We start from the raw sequence: 18568 nt of genomic DNA, 5'->3' as shown, positions 1-18568 counted from the left end.
ACAAAACATAGGAATTACATCTATAGAAAACCTATGCTGCCAGGTGCGGTGGCTCAGCCTGTAGTCCCAGCACTTTGGGAGGCGGAGGCGGGAGGATCGCTTGAACCCAGGAGTTCCGAGGCCAGCCCGGGCAACACAGACAAACCCCAGTCTCTACAAAAACTATATTTAAAAAATTACCTGGGCGTGGTGGTGCGAGCCTGTAGTTCCAGCTACTTGAGGCCAGGGAGGTCGAGGCTGCAGTGAGCCATGCTCGCGCCACTATATTCCTGCCTGGGTGACAGAGACCCTGTCTGAGAAGTGAAGGAAAGGGGAACGGTAGGGGGAAGGGGAAGGGAAAGAAAAGAAAACCTATGGAGGCACGTTAATAATCAAAAGGGGCCAGAGGAAGCCACCTGACACATTTGTGAGACAATTTAAAAGGCGTCCTCATACATTCTCACTTTGATACAACAACCCTGTAAAGTGCGCACGGAAGGTGTTATTAACTCCGTTTTACAGGTAAGGAGATCGACCCACTGAGGTCACGAGTGACTGACCAAGGCGGAGCCAGGACTCTAGCCCCCGCCTCCCGGCCACTGGTCCCGGTCTCCTTCCCCGCCACCACTCGGCCACCGTCATTGATGTTCAGAGTTTCGGTTCCCTTTTCTTTGATCGTATTACTTATGCAAAACGAGCCCAGTCACTTGCGCGGCCAGAGAGGGGCAGGTGCTGGGCGGCGGCTGACGGGCGCAGCACCCTAGGCCCAGTGTCTGGCTCCAGCCCCGCATCCGGCGCCGGTGCCGCATCCGGCTCTGGCCTTGCGACAATAGAGTCCGGAAGTGCAGGCAAAGCGGCTCCCGGGAGCGCCGCGCGGTTGCGCGCGGGATCAGCGAGGGCCGCGCCCCGGCGGGCGGGCGGCATGGCTGCAGTGCTGGCTGTTAGGGTAGTCGCGGGGTTGGCGGCCGCAGGGCTGGTGGCCATGCTCTTGGAGCACTACGGCCTGGCCGGCCAGCCCTCGCCGCTGCCGCGCCCCGCGCCCCCCAGGAGGCCGCATCCCGCGCCGGGTCCCGGAGACAGCAACATCTTCTGGGGCCTGCAGGTGACGCGGCGGGAAGCCGGGCCGGGAGGCGAGTGCAGATCGGGCACCGTGCGGTGGGATCCTGGTGGGTGTTGGGCCCCACGCTCCAGGCTGGGGACCTCAGCCAGGTTGTAACTCGAGGCTCTGTCTAGTGCTGGCCGTGTCCTTATCTGGGGGGTTCGTTATGCACTGCCTCTTTGCCTTTTCCTTCTGCCCGAGAAAGCCGCTGAGCCGCCCCTCCCCATGCTCCCTATTCCTGGCTCAGATCTCTCTGTTCAATACCTGTTTTCGGCAGATATCCGACATTCACCTGAGCAGGTTTCGAGATCCAGGCAGAGCGGTAGACTTAGAGAAATTCTGTTCTGAAACTATTGACATCATTCAACCAGCTCTCGTCCTAGCAACAGGTAGGGAGGCTTGCTATGCTGTGGTGGTGTTCTGTGGTCCGCATGGTAGAACTCTAGCTAGCACTGTGGCTTTTCACTTTGGGGACGTTGGGAGCAGTATAGCCACAGCCCCATATGAGCCCTGTGAGGTGGAAGAGATTGGACATTCTAACCCCGTTGCCTATGGATAACTGAATGAGTCAAGATCCAGGCAAAATGATTTGACGTAGCAAGGTTTTGTCAAAGCAGTAGAAGCAAGGCTCCTGATTCTCATGTCAGTCTGTTGTCTGATATATTTGTATGTGGTTTTTGTTCTTGTTGTTGTTACAGCTCTGGTTGTGAGAATTAGGGAAAAGCCTGTAACCACGAATCAGAAGTTCTCTTCTTTTGCTGACTTTTCTATTTTCTTTACATTATTAATCTTATATTTTCAGTTGTTTGAGGCTTCCGGTGACCCAGGGCACTTTTTCTTCATCTTTTGATAGTTTTATGACTTGAGTTTTCTAGACTCTTCAAACCCCTTATTTGCTTCCAAACTGTAGTGGGGAGAAGAAGCTAAAGGAGCATCTATCTATCTTGCTTACTGGGGAATTCATCACTCATCCACCTCATTGAAGCATCTCTGCTGACATGAAAGGGTATCAGTTCTCATTTAATGGATGAGCCCCCATAAAATTTTTTCTGTTTAGTTCCCTATAAATTTTGGTATTTTTTTGTCCAATTGCACCTGCCACATTGCTTTTTGCTGTAAAAATAATACTTGGTCAAATCATATATTCTGATTTTGTGGTTTGGAAAATATGGTTGCCATAGATGTTAGGCACCCACTCAGAGCATTGGAATTTCTTATAAAAACATTTTCATTTTATCAGAGTCTATTGATGCATTTTGTACTGTTCTCTTTAAAGATTTTTTTTCACAACCCATTTTGAATATCACAGGACATTAAACAGGCATTTGCTAACCTATAAGAAACAAAGCCCTTGCTGAGAAAATCTTGTTAGTTTAGATGGCTTGATTTGGACATTGGTGGTCTCGTGAGCAGTTATGCTTATGCACGTTGAGTGCTTTAAGTATCCTTGCTCCTTCAGTGTACATATCTAAAAAAAATGGAACCCCCAGGAGTTTATTTTGCATTGTGATTCAATTCTTGTGTAAACCTACAGGAGACCTGACAGATGCCAAAACAAAGGAACAGTTGGGATCCAGGCAGCACGAGGTAGAATGGCAAACCTACCAGGGTATTCTGAAGAAGACAAGAGTCATGGAAAAAACCAAGTGGCTGGATATCAAAGGAAATCATGGTAAGAGCCAAGAGACAGATATAATAAAGACAAGAGTTTTTTCCCCCTTCAGGAGCCTAGATTTTCCAACTTGGATTGTAAAATTATGAAGTGGGACATTGTAACATAGGTTTACATATACTAAAGGTCACAACTCTGAAATACAACTATATAATGTGGTTTTAAAACTTCAGATGTCATTGTTAGCCTTTGAGATGACAATTGGTATGGTCCTTTTTTGTGACATATGCTGCTTTTTTTTTTTATTATTATTATACTCTAAGTTCTGGGATACATGTGCAGAATGTGCAGGTTTGTTACATAGGTATACATGTGCCATGGTGGTTTGCTGCACCCATCAACCTGGGTGCAGAGAAATCTACATTAGGTATTTCTCCTAATGCTATCCCTCCCCCTGCCCTCTGTCCCCCAGTCCTTTCTTCTGTACCTGGAAAAAATATGAGTTTTAGCAAAACTCATGCAGACAGATGTTTTAATAAATATACATTTTGCTAAGTGAAAGAAGCCAAACCCGTAAGTCTGCATACTGTATGATTTCATTTATATGACATTCAGGAAACGGCAAAACAATAGACAGAGAACAGATTGTAGTTACCAGAGCATAGGGATTGGGAGACAGATTAACTGCAAACAAGCATCATGGAGAATTTTTGGTGGTGATGGAACTAGTCTGTATTTTGATTGTGGTGGTGGACTTCAGGTTCACTATATATTTGTCAAATTCCATAGAACTGTAAGTCACAAAGAATAAATTTTACTGTGTGCAAATTTTAAAAATTTTGCTTTTATTTTTTCTTTTTAAAATTTACTATTATTATTATTATTTTGTGAGACAGAGTCTCACTCTGTCACCCAGGCTGGAGTGCAGTAGTGCAGTCTCAGCTCACTGCAACCTTCGTCTCCTGAGTTCAAGCGATTCCCCTGCCTCAACTTCCTGAGCAGCTGGGATTACAGACAGGTACCACCCTGCCCAGTTAATTTTTTTTTTTTTTTTTTGGTATTTTTAGAAGAGGTGGGGTTTCACCACATTAGCCAGGCTGGTCTCGAACTCCTGACCTCAAATGATCTGCACCCCCCCACCCCCCAGCCTCCTAAAGTGGTGGGATTACAGGCGTGAGCCACCACTCCTGGCTTATTATTATTTTTTTGACAGGGTCTTGCTCTGTCACTCAGCCTGGAGTGCAGTGGTGTGAGTATAGCTCGCCGCAGCCTTGACCTAAGCTTAAATGATCGTCCCACCTCAGCCCCCCAAGTAGCTGGGACTACAAGCATGCATCACCATACCCGGCTAATTTTTGAAGTTTTTTTTTGTGGAGTTGGGGTCTTGCTATGTTGCTTAGGCTGTCTCAAACTCCTCGGCTCAAGTGATCCTACTACCTCATTCTCCCAAAGTGCTGGGATTACAGGTGTGAGTCACTGCACCTAGCCTAAAAATTTTAAATTGCAAACAAATCTCCACAGGCATGAACAGGGAAATAGATAATCCTTTCCCTTTTTAAGATTATTGTTGTGTTGGTAAGGAAATGAACTTTTCTCCAAGAGTCCTGATGGTAGTGTATTTGTTTGATTTACAAAGGTTGACTTTTTTATTAGCCAAGTACTTCATTTGTCTACTTTATTTGATCAGTAGATCAGGCATGAATCCACTTCTTGCTGGCTTTTAGAATCACATGATTAAGACAAGATCAACTACAGTTCAATCTTATAATTTCAAACTTATTTATTCTGAGTGGTATAGAATTCAAAGTACCTGTTTTTCTCTAGTATACTAAGTGCCTTAAATAAGTTTCTAGATAATCTGAATTTTGTTAAGATATCAAAATTTTAAAGTATCAATCTAATTGATTGGCAGTCTACCATTAAAAGTGTTATAGAAAGATGACAGAGGCTGCTACAGTCACACCATGGCTAGCTAAGTCTGTGCCAGCAGAGGCAGAGAGCTTGGGGTGGGCCAGTTGCCCCTGCTGGAGCCTCAGTTAAATCTGAACATCCCACTGCCCCAACCCTCCCATAGATGTGCACCGGGCTGTACTTTGGCTTAAGACTGCAGGTGGACATCTCCACTGCTCGGGAATCATTGAGTGTGTAGACAGGACAGCCTCCGTGGAAGGCTGGTCATACCAGAGTCCCACCTTGGCATAGATCTTGCCATTGAGGCAGCTCTACTCTCTGTGCTGGTCTGAGGGTGGGCTGCCTGTCATGGGGGCAGCCATTTCCCAGGGGGTGTTCATTGCCGTCATCTGCAACGCCTCATAGGCTTCTTGCTGCTTCTGCTCCGAGTCATTCTCTGCTGGGCCTACACGCATGCTCTGCCAATACTGACTGTCTCTACAGATTTAGTCCCAACTCTAGCCCTGGCCCCTATCCTGAAAAGGTACCACTGCCCAAGAAACCTAGCCATGAAGGCAGCTACCTGCTGCAGCCCTGAAGGCCCCTGGTTAAGCCTGGAGCTTGGGACCTAAGTCCATCCCACTCACATCCTGGAATCAAGATTCCAGGGATTTAGCCAGCCTAGGGTCTAGAACTTGGAGCCTAACCTGCTTGGATTGGACTCAGCAACCCAGAGTCTAGCCATACTTGTTCTAGGAGAGGCTCAGTGGCCCTAGAGAGATGGGCCATGGTGGGAGTTCATGAGTTGGTGGTAGGGCCAGGGCCATCTGGACTCTGTTCTGAGTCAGGGGCTGAGTCTACCCTTTCCTTAGGCTAAGCACTTCTAGGTGGGGGAAGCAAACTGAAACCCATGGCAATAATGGGAGATTGTCCAGGATGGGGCCCTCTCTTAGTCTTCCCACTATTTGCTGAATAATAAATGGAATGGCTCTACCCTGGGGGGTGTGTGTGGGAGAATTGTTATAAAAAGAATTATTTTCCCTTAGTCATTAAAGAAAATGTTTGTGTTCTTTTTTTAATGTGGATGAATGTTTGCTTTTTTTTTTTTTTTAAAATTAGATGCATTCAATATTCCAAGTCTGGACAGCGTCAAGAATTATTACAGGTACTGTAATAAACAGAAGACAGACCACTGTGTAGAGTCAGTGTTATAAGGAGGGTGTGGTCAATTCAATGAATGAGAGAAAACTTAAAAAAAAAAAATTTAAGAGGCAGGGGTCTTGCTATTTTGCCCAGGCTAGCTCTGAACTCCTGAGCTCAAACGATCCTCCTGCCTCAGACTCCTGTGTAGCTGGGGCTGCAGGCACATGCTACTGTGCCTAGCTGAAAACATTTTTTAACAGATAAAATTTTTCTATAAAGAATCTCTGGTAATTTAAAAAATGAGCCTTTTTGTCTTTTTGTGACAGATGCATTTCTTTTTGTTTAGAGTTTTTCTTTCCTTTAATTCTTTCTGTTTCATATACAGGCATACCTCGTTTTATTGTGTTTCGCCTTATTGCACTTTGCAGATGTTGCGTTTTTTACAAATTGAGTTTGTGGCAAGCCTGCCTTGAGCAAGTCTATGGGAGCCATTTTTCCAACAGCATGTGCTCACTTCGTGTCTCTGTGTCTCATTTTGGTAATTCTCACAATATTTCAAACTTTTTCATTATATCTGTTATGGTGATCTGCGATCAGTGACCTTTGATGTTACTATTGTAATTATTTTGGGGTGCTACAAACCTCGCCCATATAAGTCCAGGAACTTAATCAATAAATGTCGTATGTGTTCTGAGTGCTCCACCAACCAGCTGTTCTCCCATCTCTCTCCCTCTCCTCCAGCCTCCCTATTCCCTGAGAAACAACAATATTAAAATTAGGCCAGTTAATAACCCTACAATGGCCTCTAAGTGTTCAAGTGAAAGGAAGGGCCCAACATCTCTCACTTTAAATTGAAAGGTAGAAATGATGAAGCTTGGTGAGGAAGGCTGTTGAAAGGCTTTCAGACAGTCTGAAAGCTAGGCCTCTTGTGCTGGAGCAGTGAGCCAAGTTGTGAATGCAAAGGAAAAGTTCTTGAAGGAAATTAAAAGTGCTCCTCTGTGAACAGATGAGTGACGAGAAAGTGAAACAGTCCTACTGCTGATGTGGAGAACGTTTTCGTGTTCTGGATAGACAATCAAACCATCTACAACATTCACTTAAGCCAAAGCCTAATCCAGAGCAAGAGCCTAACTCCCTTCAATTCTATGAAGGCTGAGAGAGGTAAGGAAGCAGCAGAAGAAAAGTTGGAAGCTGGCAGAGTTTGGTTCATGAGGTTTAAGGAAAGAAGTTCACTCCATAACATAAATATGCAGTGTGACGCAGCAAGTGCTGATTGATGGAGAAGCTGCAGCAAGTGACCCAGAAGATCTAGCTAAGATAATTGATGAAGGTGGCTGCACTAAACAACAGATTTTCCATGTAAATGAAACAGCCTTCTTTTGGAAGAAGATGCCATCTAGGACTTTTATAGCTAGAGAAAAGTCAATCCCTGGCTTCAAAGGACAGGCTGACTATTGCTAGAAGTCCATGCAGCTGATTTTTTTTTTTTTTTAGAAAGTTACACAATAATTTATTTAGGGCCTCCTCTCCCGACCCTTGCAGTCTCTAGGTCACTTTTTCCACTTGTAGATTTTGCGCATCAGCCCCAGAAAGATGGCTGGGGACAGGGGAGCTGCGTACTGTTCAATGAGACCCATAATGTGGCTGTAACTGTCTTCCTATTATTGCAAGAATATGGCCGGCAGATCCAGCTCCTCATATAGTGCCTTCACCGGAACCACCTTCTCGGCCTCCTTCTGCCCGAAATTCTCCTTCAGAATCTGGTACTGTTCTGGAGTGGCCCGTTGCAGACACTGAACCACCAGCCAGCTGCATTTGTTGTCCTGGATGTCAGTGCCAACTTTGCCGGTCACATTGGGGTCCCCAAAGAGGTGAAGGTAATCATCCTGATCTGAAAGAACTCTCCCTCTCCCATCTCCAGCAGGATCTTCTTGGCATTGGTATGCTCCTTCTCTCTATCGATACCTGCCATGTACATGGCTGCAGCTACAGGAAGGTAGAAGGAGTAGAAACTGCCTTGTACTTGACACTAGATTTGTACGTCTTTTCAGTGAATCTGCCAAGATCCGCATTGCCCTGGGGGGCTGTGATGAGGTCCAGGGTCTGCCCAATCTCAGTCTGATAGAAACTCTGCAGGAAGAGCTGGATCAGATTCAGGTAATAGGGCTGCTCCTGGCAATAGAGCTTTAGCAGGTGGTACATACATGCTTCCCTTCCAGAAGCATAGCAACATTGGTGGCATCCAAACCCGCGCCTGGCTTCTGATATCAGCAGATCTGTCCCCGGTGGGTGAGGGATGAATCCGTGATGTCATCTGCCACCAGGAAGAAAGCTTGCAGCAGTTCCACACACCAGCCCATAGTCAGGGCCCGCTGGAGACTCTCAGCATCCTGTTTCCTCGGCTCCACCAGCTCCCGGAATGCTACTAGCATCGTCAAAGCCGGGTGATACTTGCCTCCAGTGGCATTGTACTACAGGACCTCCTTGAGCTGGGTGATAGCATCTCCTGTCTCTGGGTGCCCCATCTCATCCTCAGTCAGCACCCTAACAATCTGGGAGAAGCACTGAACGAAATCCTGCTTTTCTTGAACAGAAATGTCTGATTTCTGGTCTCCATTCATTCTGAGGGAGGAGCAAAGGGCTCTGTTCCTGGATGTGGGTTCCTGCTGCATAGCTGATGACTTTAAGTGGAGCCAATGCCCATTTACCATTCTGAAAATCCTTGGGTGCTTAAGCGTTGTGCTAAATCTACTCTGCCTGTGTTCTATATATGGAACAACAAAGCTTGGATAATAATAGCACATCTGTTTACAGCATGGTTTACTGAATATTTTAAGTCCACTGTTGAGAACTACTGCTCAGAAAAAAATATTCCCTTCAAAATACCAATGGTCATTGACAATGCACCTGATCACCCAAGAGCTCTGAGGAAGATGTACAAGGAGATGAATGTTATTTTCATGCCTGCTAGCACAGTATTCATTCCGTAGCCAATGGATCAAGGAGTAATTTCAACTTTCAACTCTTACTATTTAAGAAACACATTTCATAAGACTATAGCTGCCTTAGATTATGATTCCTCTGATGGATGTGGGCAGTCAATTGAAAAATTTATGGAAAGGATTCACCATTCTAGATGCCATTAAGAACAGTTGCAATTAATGGGAGGAGGTTAAAATAACAATATGAACAGGAGGGAAAAAGTTGATTCCAATCCTCATGGATGACTTTGAGGGGTTCAAGACTTCAGTGGAGGAAGTAACTGTAAATGTGGAAATAGCAAGAGAACTAGAATTAGAAGTGGAGCCTGAAGAGGTGACTAAATTGCTGCAATCTTATGATAAAACTTGAACAGATGACAAGTTGCTTCTTATGGATGAGCAGAAAAAGTGGTTTCTTGAGAAGGAATCTACTCCTTCTAAATATGGTGTGAACATTTTTGAAATGACAACAAAGGATTTAGAATTATACATAAACTTAGTTGATAAAGCAATGACAGCATTGGAGAGGATTGAATTTCTTTGGGTAAAATGCCATCAAGCAGCATTGCATACTACAGAGAAATTCTTTTTTTTTTTTTTTGAGATGGAGTCTCGCTCTGTCACCCAGGCTGGGGTGCAGTGGCGCGATCTTGGCTCACTGCAACCTCCGCCTCCTGGGTTCAAGCGATTCTCCTGCCTCAGCCTCCGAAGTAGCTGGGACTACAGGTGCCTGCCACCATGCCCCGCTAATTTTTGTATTTTAGTAGAGATGGGGTTTCACCATTTTGGCCAGGCTGGTCTTGAACTCCTGACCTCGTGATCCGCCCACCTTGGCCTCCCAAAGTGCTGGGATTACAGGGGTGAGCCACCACACCCAGCCAAGAAATTCTTGTGAAAGGAAAAGTCAATTGATGTAGCAAACTTGATGGTTGCCTTATTTTAAGAAATTACCACAGCCACCCCAACCACCACCCTGATCAGTCAGCAGCCACCAACATCAAAACAAGACCCTCCACCAGTAAAAAGATTTTTACTCACTGAAGGCTCAGATGATCATTAGCATTTTTATTAGTAAGGGTTTTGTTTTTGTTTTTGTTTTGAGACAGGGTGTCTCTGTCACCCAGGCTGGAGTGCAATGGCGCTATCTCAGCTCACTGCAATCTCCACCTCCCAGGTTCGAAGTGATCCTCCCACCTCAGCTTCTCGGGTAGCTGGGACCACAGGTGTGAGCCACCATGCCTGGCTAATTACTGTGTTTTTTATAGAGACAGGTTTTCGATGTGTTGCCCAGGCTAGTCTTGAACTCCTGGGCTCAAGTGATCCACTCACCTCGGCCTCCCAAAGTGCTAGGGTAACAGGCGTGAGCCACCATGCCCAGTCAGTAGAAGTATTTATAAATTAAGGTATGTGCATTGTTTTTCTAGACATGATGCAATTGCACACTTAATAGACTATAGTATGGTGTAAACATAACTTTTTTTTTCTTTTGAGACAGGATCTTGCTCTGTTGCCCATGCTGGAGGGCAGTGGCACCATCTTGGCTCACTGCAATCTCCACCTCCCTGGTTCAAGCGAGTCTTCTGACTCAGCCTCCTGAGTAGCTGGGACTACAGGCATGTGCCACCATGCCTGGATAATTTTTGTATTTTTAGTAGAGACAGAGTTTTGCCATGTTGGCCAGGCTGGTCTCAAACTCCTGACCTCAAGTGATCTGCCTGCCTTGGCCTCCAAAAGTGCGGAGATTACAGGCATAAGCCACTGCGCCCAGCCGTAAACATAACTTTCATATGCACTGGGAAACCAAAAAATTCGTGTGACTCACTTTTTTGCAGTATTTGCTTTATTGTGGTGTCAGGAACCACAATATCTCTGAAATATGCATGCAGTTTAATGCTTTGTTTTCGCTAGTGGTACTTTTAATATTCCACACGGTCTTAAAAAATTGTTTAAGTCATTGATACATAGGAAAATTCATTTATATCAGAGCTTGTCAGCCACACTACTGAGGTCACTGGGTTTTCAGAATCCTGAGATACTGATTCTCCTGGCCTCTGTGGTGGCTGGAAAGCCCAGTTAGTCACCTGGCTGCTTTCTCTTTTCATCCTGTGTCATACAAATATTAAAATTATCTTTATTTGTCATGAATGTGAAAAGGCAAGGGATCTCCGAATTAGAAACCAATTCTCTAGTTTCGTTATGTTTAGATTCCTCTTTTGTTTGCAGTGCACTTTTCAGTCTCAGGGTATTCAGTAGCTTTGTTCTGCATTGTCAATCAATCATGTAGCAAATATTTATTGAGAGTCCATCCCTAGTTGGATAGTGTGAGAGCTACATGAGCTAATGTTAAAAATTTGGTTTTTGCCTTCAAGGAACTGATAGTGTAGTTAAGGGACATCAGAATTATTTAGGAAACAATTAGAAAAGAACATGAAGAAATGGCCAATGAAATGCTAGATTATTTGGTACACATGATAATCACTATGAGAAATCAGAAAAGCATGGGGGTGGACATAGAGAAGACTTTATAAAAGAAGCAAAAAGTGTGTACAATCTTAAAAGATGAGTAGCATTTGAAGATGTAAGACATGCCAAGGAGGATATTTTAGGCAAAAAGATAGGTATGAAGAGAGATCTTTAAAAGCTACGGACTGGGAAACCAAAAACTGAACTTTGCAGGGGCAGTAAGGAAACTGGTATCACCAGAATTAACATTCATACTGAGGACTAGTATGACACTGGATAGGTAGCTTAGGGCTGATTTATGGAGGTCTTAAGTAACAAGCATAGAAATTGAGATGTGATGGGTAATAGTTCATAATTCAGCCTAGGTTCTTAAGGAGGCAAGTAACATAATTAAAATAGTGTTTTATAAATGGCAATCCCACAATAAAAAAGGAAAAAGATGGGATAAAAAGGAAAAAAGAGATATTGGAGTTATGTGGACTAAATAGGAGGGTCCTGCAATAGTCCAGTCATGATATGAAAAGTCATACCCATCTGAACTAAGTTCTTGGATATGGAGATGGTGACATCAATTTGAGGATGGTAGGTCAAAAAGCACTGGTTAACTGAGTTTGTATAATTAGAGTCACCACACATTGGAAGAGAAGGCTGTTCTCTTCTGTTAATGTGAGAAAGGAAAAGGACAGAGATGAAAATCTTTCACTTCCTGTTAACTGTTTGTATCTTTGATGGTGACTGTGGGGAGTTAGGAGACATGTTCAAAAGTAATTAACAGGACTTGGGGCTGAGTGGTTATTGAGAAAGTAAAGTGAATAGTCACTTTAAAGTTTCTTACCTTTGTATTTTTTTTTTAGCCACCTAAACTTTATCTGAATTTAATAAATGGCATTTTACTAAAAATATAAATATTATAGAAATATCAATCTGAAGAAAAAAAATTGAAGTTAAATCTTGATCTTAAAAATGTCCCAGAGAGGAGGCGGAGCTTGCAGTGAGCTGACATCGCGCCACTGCACTCCAGCCTGGGCGACAGAGCGAGACTCCATCTCAAAAAAAAAAAAAAAAAAAATGTCCCAGAGAGGCTGGGTGCAGTGGTTCATGCCTGTAATCCTAGCACTTTGGGAGGCTGAGGCAGGTGCATCACAGCCTGGGCAACATGGTGAAACCCCATCTCTACAAAAATACAAAAATTAGCTGGGCATGGTGGCATGCACCTTTAGTCCCAGCTACTCGGGAGGTTGAGGTGGGAGGATCGCTTGAGCCCAGAAGACTGAGATTGCAGTGAGCCGAGATCATGCCACTGCTCTCTAGCCTGGGTAACAGAGCCAGACCCTGTCTCAAAAAAATAAAATAAGCCCCAGAGAATGCCAAAATCCCATATTATGTTAACATCATATATTTTAACTTGTGTTTTCAAATAGTTGGATTTATTTTTAGACAGTTGGATTTTAATGTATCAAAAATGCAGGAAAGGAAACAACATATATAAGATTATAAGATTCTGAGGAATAACTGAACATAAAATAAGCAAGAAAAAATATAAGTAAAAATTTTAATTTAGAATAAAACCCTGAAATAGAATTTTTTTTTTTTTTTTTTTTTTTTTTTTTTTGAGACAGAGTCTCACTCTGTCACCCAGGCTGGAGTACAGTGGCATGATCTCCACTCACTGCAAGCTCTGCCTCCCGGGTTCACGCCGTTCTCCTGCCTCAGCCTCCCTAGTAGCTGGGACTATAGGCGACTGCCACCACGCCCGGCTAATTTTTTGTATTTTTAGTAGAGATGGGATTTCACCATGTTAGCCAGGATGGTCTCGATCTCCTGACCTCATGATCTGCCTGCCTCGGCCTCCCAAAGTGCTGGGATTACAGGTGCGAGCCACTGCACCCGGCCCTGAAATAGAAATTTAAAAAATACCAAGAAGAAAGGCAATATAACTAATTGACATTGTTTAAATTGGGTTTGACTAATTTCTGAGTATTAGTTGTAATGTCTATATAATATATTTACTCGGTTACATTATATTTGATGGCTGTTGTGGCCCACTAGCATATTAAATTTCAGGAGTTTATTTGTATTTTTAAATATATGCTGTTAGGTAAAAATCATGCAAGACACTTAGATAAAAGATAATACTAACTTTTCTTATAATGTTCTGACATTTGAATAATATAGGTATGCCCTCCAATAAAATCTATACTTTCCTTCTTATTTATTCAACACACACTTAATGAGTGCCTGCTCTGTACTGTGTTACTCATCTTTCTTCCTGGTCTTCACTCTGCAGTTTTATGGACACCTGAACACTGTTGACACTTAAGGTGGTAAACTTTCATTAGTGGATATAGACCCTGCGTATGTTATCAATATATCTTTAGGAACTGAAAAAGATTTAACAACCCAGACCTAGACTAATATTTTTTCTCCTTGCTTGAAGACTTCATCTTTGCAAGTCTTTCTTGTGAATTAAGCCTCCGTAGTCCTGTTTCAAGAAGTAGACAGCTTTTGTATCTCACTACACCAAGAATTCTAGGTACTTAGTAGGCCCTCACTAAATCTGCAAATGATTGATAAATACTGTTCCACTGGATTTTAATTTGTTTCTTTTTGAACATTTAATGGACTCCCTAAAAGAGCCGTCTTACTTCCGAACTTGGTGAAGTTGTGTTTGGTTACTGATGAATTAGTTTGCATGAGTCTTTGGGGACAATGGGAGAAAAACTTTGAAATTTCATCAGTTTATCCATTGTGGATCTAGTTTAGTATATTTCTCTGTCAGATCAGCAAATCTCTTTTTCAAAGGAAGGTAAAACCTAGCGTATTAGGGAAGGAATTTTAAAGCACTGTCTTTTTATGATTACACTAACACCCTCCTGTCTTCTATTTTTTAGGAAATATTCTGCTGTACGTAGAGATGGCTCTTTCCATTATGTCCACAGTACTCCCTTTGGCAACTATTCGTTCATCTGTGTAGATGCCACTGTAAATCCAGGGCCTAAGAGACCCTATAATTTCTTTGGAATTTTAGATAAGGTGCAGTAAAAATCTTACTTCCCTTTGTAGCTTACTTATTTTTTCACGGATACATGTGGTTCACTTAAAGTTATCAAAAGTAAACTAGCTGTTATCTAGGAATGCTTGAGAGAAATTTAACTTAGTTATAGGTATGGCTAGAAGTTACTGGCTATTTCAGCACTATTTTTGCTATCCTTTTTCTTGTCCCAAAATCTGAGAAAGAAGTACCTCACACTTTTTGGAGTAAACATTTATTAAATAGGTACTGAGTACAGGATGCACTTTGCAAGGTACAGGACATGCAGCTTTGTGCGGTATGTTCCTAAGTTCCCACAATTGCCAGTTGTAACTAGTGTTTTTTTTTTTTTTTGAGACGGAGTTTTGCTTTGTCGCCCAGGCTGGAGTGCAGTGGTGTGATTTCAGCTCACTGCAACCTCCACATCCCAGGCTCAAGCAATTCTTGTGCCTCAGCCTCCCAAGTAGCTAAGATTACAGGCACGTGCCACCATGCCCAGCTACTTTTTACATTTTTAGTAGAGAGGGGGTTTCGCCATGTTGGCCAGGGTGGTCTCGAACTCCTGATCTCAAGTGATCCACCTGCCTCAGCCTCCCAAAGTGCTGGGATTACAGGCATGAGCCACTGTGCCCAGCTGGTCTATATTTTTTTTAACAAGAGAAGGACAACTATTGAAATCAGTAAGTTTATTTTCAAGTATTTTGACAAGGCTAGGTGATTGCTGGATTTAAACTGTGTGGGAAGTCTCATTTGAGAACCTCTTATTATTTATTGGTACAGTAAATGCCAACTCATTATTTAATAAGCATATGCCCCTAAGTAAGACATATGTGCTCATATGAAAGAATACAAAAGTGATAAGATCAAGTTCTTAGACTCTTAAGAGTATTTAATCTAGTGGTGAGGTATAAGACCAGTAAAGAAATAAATATAATAAAGAGCAGAATTTGCTAAATTAGAACTAAGAGTTTCAGAGTTATACGAGAGTTCGAAAGAATGTGAAATCAAGTGAACAGAATGTTGTCAAATGCATTGTGTTACTTTAGGCATTTTATTTAATTAGGTTCTATTTTGTTTCCTATCTATCAAGTGTCTTTAGTCAGGGTTGATGAACTTATATTAAATCCCATTCCTTAGTATAGTGTTTTTTAAGGTAGAATTCAAGGATCATGTACATGAAAACCAACTGGGGTGTTACAAAATGCAGATTCCCTTGCCTTGCCCCAGACTTATCAAATTAAAAACCCTGAGGGTAGATTCCAGAAATGTATTGCTATAAGCACCTTACATATAATATTAATGCATATTTACATAATGTACCAGTTATTTTTTGAAATCAACTTTTGAGGTATGATTTGAGTACTATAAAATACCCTCATTTTAAATGTTTGAAGAGTTTTGACAAATGTATATACTGGTATAACTGTCACCGCAGTTAAGACATAGAACATTTCCATCATCCCAAAGTCTTGTCATCCTTGTACAGTCTGTCTTCACTTCCTAGGTAATCACTGATTGGTTTTCTATCAGTATAGACTCATTTTGGTTGTTCTAAAATTTTGTATAAATGAAATCATACGGTATGTACTCTTGGGTCTGTCTTCTTTTGCTCAGTATAATGTTTCTGAGATCCATCCATATGATTGTGTGTATCAGTAGTTCTTTCCTTTCTATTGCTGAGTAGTATTCCGTCATGTGGATGTATTACAACTTGTTGATGGTTTCTAGTTTTTGGCTATTATCAGAGCTGTTATAAACATTTAGGTAGAAGTCTTTCCATGATATTATTGTAGAAGTTTAGTTTCCATATCCCTCTTTATTAATTGCAATGTGTTATACAAAGCTGTAAAGATTAGTGATGACTTCTTTATTTCACAGTTTCCTTATCTATTAAAAGAGGATAATACCTACCCTACCTATTGCAGAGCTATTTTTAGTATCAAATGAAATATAATGTATGTGAAAACAATTTGAAACTTACATAGGTCCATAGAGGTCATTAACTATTAAGGTTTAAGGCCTAGACACATATAATAATTATTATAAATCTTCAGAGGAGTTTTCTAATCTGTTGACTTTAGATTTTAGCCTGAGCCCTAATTTAAGATCCTTCCATTTTTCTCCCATTTCAGAAAAAGATGGAGGAGCTCTTATTACTGGCCAAGGAAAGCAGTCGGAGCAACCATACAATTTGGTTTGGACACTTTACAACATCCACTATTCTTTCTCCGTCACCAGGAATCCGGTCAATAATGAGGTGAGACAAGCTTCCAAAATCATAATTAATTTGTTTTTAGTTTTTTTATTTTGCTGTTACCTATTCTGCTTTTCTGGCAAGACATTTTTATTGGTTTGGCCTCACAAGTTATCCTGGTTCATTTATTTCATTTATTTTTCATTGGTTAGTTCGGCTATAGCTTATTTGTGTGGACATCTCCATACACTTGGTGGACTGATGCCTGTTTTGCACACTCGTCACTTCCAGGGCACTTTGGAACTTGAGGTGGGAGACTGGAAGGATAATAGGAGGTAAGGGAACCTCCCCCCAGAATAAAACTTATACACATAAGTTTTGCCAAAGCAATGATAGTTTTCTTACTGATACCATGGGTGATCACAGTTAAAGAAAAACTTGTGATATTTCTGTTTTTTTAAAGTAATATATGTCTCTGCAATCATTGTCATTTTGCAGAAACCTTGTCATAGCTGTGACGTTTACTATCACTGTGTTACATTGGATTTTCAAGATACGTCCATTAGGAAATGGACTCAAACTCTAGTGTGCACAAGAATTATGGAGGAGCTTATGAAAAACAAAAATTTTCAGGCGCTACCTCTAGAGATTTTGATTGTGTTGGTCTGGATTAGGGTCCAACAAATTACATTTTTTTTTTTTTTTGAGACAGAGCCACGTTCAGCTGCCCAGAGTAGCTGAGATTACAGGCACCCGCCATCATGCCCAGCTAATTTTTGTATTTTAGTAGAGACGGGGTTTCACAATGTTTGCCAGGCTAGTCTTGAACCCCTGACCTCAGGTGGTCCACCCGCCTCAGCCTCCCAAAGTACTAGGATTACAGGCGTGAGCCACGGCGCCTGGCCCAAACTGCCTTTTTAAAAAGCCCTCTGGGTGGTCTATGCATGACAATTTGAGAAATACTAGGACTAGAAGTGTCATTTTTTTCCTCCTGAATTTTATATCTACCATACTGGTTATTGCTACAAGATGGTAGTGATTTAAGTTCTTCAAATAGATGATAATTGGCTTTTTTAGATTAAAGTCTCTCTAACAGAAAATATGTTTATCAAAAGCATGTAGTGTAGTTAAATATATTTTTTTTCTTTTTTAAAAGAAGTATTTAAGTGAAATAGTTTATCAAGTTTTGAGGAGTATCATCTTATTGTTTAACTATTACAGTTATTTAATTTACACAAACCCTGTGCTCTCAGATAATAGGTACTCAACAAAGATTTGTTGAGCTGAATATGTTATCTTTTTATTTTTAACTACTTCCATTAATTAAAAAGGAACTTTACATCTTGGAAGGTACTTCCTCATTTTGGTTGACTTTTTAGAAACTGTATGAGTTATGCTTGAAACGTGTAATTATTTGGCAACTATAATTACTTTGAGCTAAGAGTTGTCTGTTCATGGCTGTGAGGCTGTGGGCTGGGCTATGATTGCCTTTTGTGAGATAGTGTTACTAAGCCTTGACCAGCTTCTTTATTTCTTCTAAGTGCTCCAGTTACAAGTTGTGATGTTAATTATGAAGCCATTTCCTTTCTCTCTCCACCAGCTTTCCTGTGTTCCAACCCTGGGGTTTTATTTGGAGTGTACTCCAGATAAAAGGACCTAAACTTTACCTGCCCTTATAAACACTTAAATTGTGTTAGTTACAATAGAATAATTTTTAAAAACAGTATATTGGAAATATTAGGCTAGGCCTTGTTGTAGATGCAGATAAATCCAGAAACATCAGTGGCTTAACACAAATGTTTTTCATTTGTATAAATTCAGTATGAGTCAGAACAACTCTTATCCATGGGATGAGTCTGTAATTCAGACTTCCTCCATCTTAAAATTCCTATTTCGACATGTCAATTCCAGGGCAGGGAAGAGAGCAAGGAGAACTCACACCCACTCTTAAGTACTTTGGACCACAGGCATGATATGTGTCACTTCTGTTCACAGCCCATTGGCCAAAACTAGTCACATGGTCCCAACCTGATACCAGGAGACTGAGAAATTCAGGGGAATGTGTAGAGAATTTCGTGAGCACTATTGTTTCTGCCATAGTGAATCATTTCTTTTTTTAGTTCTAAAAGTTAGAAAATATAAAACTTTGGTTATTCTTTAATGAATATTTTATACC

At 41.7% G+C, this 18568-nt stretch overlaps 1 protein-coding gene and 1 pseudogene across 6 annotated transcripts in view; one reads left to right on the top strand and one right to left on the bottom strand.

Annotated features, from left to right (window-relative positions):
• Nucleotides 1–590: 590 nt before the first annotated feature.
• Nucleotides 591–18568, top strand: part of TMEM62 (transmembrane protein 62) — a 48575-nt gene continuing 30597 nt past the window's right edge. For 2 of the 6 annotated variants that reach the window (XM_003266795.4, XM_030814213.1), the window contains exons 1-7: nucleotides 591–1081; nucleotides 1356–1467; nucleotides 2613–2750; nucleotides 5700–5745; nucleotides 14059–14200; nucleotides 16331–16455; nucleotides 16605–16727. In XM_003266795.4, the coding sequence (XP_003266843.1) occupies nucleotides 902–1081; nucleotides 1356–1467; nucleotides 2613–2750; nucleotides 5700–5745; nucleotides 14059–14200; nucleotides 16331–16455; nucleotides 16605–16727 (866 nt within the window). In that variant the 5' untranslated portion in view covers nucleotides 591–901. Of the gene's footprint in view, nucleotides 1146–1268; nucleotides 1468–2612; nucleotides 2751–5699; nucleotides 5746–14058; nucleotides 14201–16330; nucleotides 16456–16604; nucleotides 16728–18568 lie in introns of those variants that run through there. The other 4 variants (XM_030814214.1, XM_030814216.1, XM_030814217.1 and 1 more) reach the window with 4 other exon arrangements.
• LOC101178105 lies at nucleotides 7153–8380 on the bottom strand (annotated as a pseudogene).

This window comes from Nomascus leucogenys, chromosome 6 (genome assembly GCF_006542625.1).
Source record: "Nomascus leucogenys isolate Asia chromosome 6, Asia_NLE_v1, whole genome shotgun sequence".
Lineage (NCBI taxonomy): Eukaryota > Metazoa > Chordata > Mammalia > Primates > Hylobatidae > Nomascus > Nomascus leucogenys.
This window is presented reverse-complemented; position numbering and strand designations above follow the sequence as displayed.